A 2420-nucleotide genomic window follows, 5' to 3' on the forward strand; every position below is an offset into this window, starting at 1 on the left:
TTAATTGCTATACCTATTCACAAGAACAACGTTTTTCATTTTGTCTGAGCTTCAATTCTATTATATCACCCCCACCATGTGAAAGTGTTTCATGAGTAACAAAATGTTTTGTAGTTGTCGATAAATTCAGTGTGCCCAGCCGCTTTTTGAAATGTGTAACAAATGGTCCCTTCACTGGTAAGTGGTAACTAATTGGTTAACAGAATTTCTTTTAATAATAAGTGTGGAAATATCTGCCCTAATGTGGAAATCATCATCAACCATGTCCATGACAACAACATATATATATAAATGATAAGATGAAGAAGTAGCTACCAAATTTATTTGACCAATAGGGTCATATGCCACGTGGCCATGTATCCACCATTGCTTTATCTTTCAGTGCGCCGTGGTCGGTTCCATTCCAGAATCCCTTCCTTAGCTTCCTTTCCTTCCTTTTCCTAATTAACTACTCGACTCTCATTCTTCATACACACACTCTTCTTATTTAATTTGGCATATAAAAAGAAATTAAGGTGCACATCTGTATGGTAGTTCATGATATATATCAGTGGTAGGTACTAGGTAGTAGTGTTCATGGATTACTATTTTCTTCTTCTTCTTTAATTTATTATATTCTATTTGCTAGGGTTTAGTTATGTGAAGTAGCAATATATTAATAATTAGTCCTTCCTTGCACCCTATTTAATTGCTTTGACTTTGATTTTGTCTCTTTAATTTCTTCAACTGAAACTAAACTACATACATAAATATCATTATCATTATTATATTGTTCTTGCTTCTCTATTATTACTGTAATCCTTTCAGTGTCACAATCGATTCATAATTCATAGTGTCTGTTGAAGAAAATTAAGAATTTTCTCAAAGCCTAATAATAATTTCATAATTTCCTGAACTAGGTACTATGGAGTTGGAACCAGCTGCAAATCAATTCAGAGTCAAAAACAAGTTTGATGAAGCAGTAGTCAAAGTTAGAAACCAAGAAGAATGAAAGAGATAGATTCATCATCATCAGATCTTGCAGCTGGCCTGGTTTCAAGAACAACAAGAAGTGATGAAAAAGCAATTAGTAAGGGCCCATCATCATCATCATCATCATCACATCAATGGCTAAGATTGAAGGATCCGCGGATCGTACGGGTATCAAGAGCGTTGGGAGGAAAAGACAGACACAGCAAGGTTTGCACAATAAGAGGGCTAAGAGACAGAAGGGTAAGGCTTTCAGTTCCCACAGCAATTAACCTCTATGATCTTCAAGACAGGTTAGGGCTCAATCAACCAAGCAAGGTTGTTGATTGGTTACTCAATGCTGCTAAGCATGAAATTGATGACCTTCCCCCTCTTCCCATTCCTCCTTCCAATTTTACCCTTGCTTGTTATCCCTCTCTTCCTACTAATAAATCTAATCATAATAAAGAGCAGGATAGTAGTAATAATACTAGTGCACATGTTTTGCCTAATAGTTTCTTATTACCAACAACAATAAACCATAATCATCATCCTCCTTCATTCTTGGGATTATTGAACACTATGCCATCATCAATTGGTAATCATTTTTACCAATCAGCTTCTCATGATGATGTTGCTAATCAATTATTGGGGAATAATAATAATAATAATAATAATCTTGGATTTGTGAATCATCATCATGATGGGGTTAATGTTGTAAATTTACCCTTTCAAAACATAGGAGCTTCTCAAATATTGTGTTGTTCTCCTTCTCCTCTTCCACGTGCGGCGGCCGCGGCGACCACCGCGACAACACAGTCATATTTTTCTCCTTCTTCTTTTTCGCATTATAATAATAATAATGTTGCTGCAGCAATGGAAATAATGGATCCAAGGCAAATCAACCACCATCATCATGGTGATGAGTCATCATCAGAATCTTGCAAAATCACCTAATAGAAGTGAAAGCCAATCTCATGCTGATGATAGTGCAAATTAAACTACAAAGGTACTCTACCAAAATGTGCATGGATCATGATGATGAGAGCAGTTTGCTGCCTGGAGTTTGATTTGAATAATTATTTTCATTCGTCTTATGCTAATTCATATTTACTCTGTGTTCTTGTATACTGATTTAGTGATTTTGATTAGTTTATTACTATTATGTGTACAATTTTCCGTTCAGTTTGAGTTTGAGATTTGAATCTACGTGTTATATGACATACAAAGGTTTATAAAGAATGGTTTAATTTTAGTTGTAACTAATGTTATCTCATTTTGATAGTGCCTTTAGTTTGGGATTTATTATAAGAGGATATTCATATCTTAATTGTGTGTTCTGTTAAACCCTTAATGATACAACATTATTCTAGTTTTTATTCATGCTTCGATATTTTTACATCTTTTGGTATTACATGAGAGTATGAGACCAAAAATATATAGCAAAGGAAAGCATATTAAATCTGCCATAA

At 34.4% G+C, this 2420-nt stretch overlaps 1 protein-coding gene across 5 annotated transcripts; it reads left to right on the top strand.

The window, feature by feature from the left end:
* The first annotated feature begins 246 nt into the window (after positions 1 to 246).
* Positions 247 to 2210, top strand: LOC112786465 (uncharacterized). Of its 5 annotated transcripts, XR_011879210.1 has the most exons (3): positions 311 to 553; positions 900 to 1212; positions 1823 to 2210. XR_011879210.1 is itself a non-coding variant. In XM_025829839.2 (2 exons), exon 2 carries the CDS (start codon positions 988 to 990, stop codon positions 1903 to 1905), a length of 918 nt encoding a protein of 305 aa, XP_025685624.1. In that variant the 5' UTR covers positions 247 to 553; positions 900 to 987; the 3' UTR covers positions 1906 to 2210. The 5 variants fall into 5 exon arrangements, 4 of the variants coding, with proteins under 4 accessions (XP_025685624.1, XP_072086846.1, XP_072086845.1 ...); XM_025829839.2 differs by having other exon boundaries at positions 247 to 553; positions 900 to 2210; XM_072230745.1 differs by having other exon boundaries at positions 247 to 391; positions 900 to 2210.
* Positions 2211 to 2420: the final 210 nt, after the last annotated feature.

Source organism: Arachis hypogaea, chromosome 20, assembly GCF_003086295.3.
Source record: "Arachis hypogaea cultivar Tifrunner chromosome 20, arahy.Tifrunner.gnm2.J5K5, whole genome shotgun sequence".
Classification (NCBI taxonomy): Eukaryota; Viridiplantae; Streptophyta; class Magnoliopsida; order Fabales; family Fabaceae; genus Arachis; species Arachis hypogaea.

Coding starts and splice junctions, on each gene's coding strand:
- LOC112786465 (XM_025829839.2), top strand. CDS start 988: ATGAAAGAGATAGATTCATCATCATCAGATCTTGCAGCTGGCCTGGTT.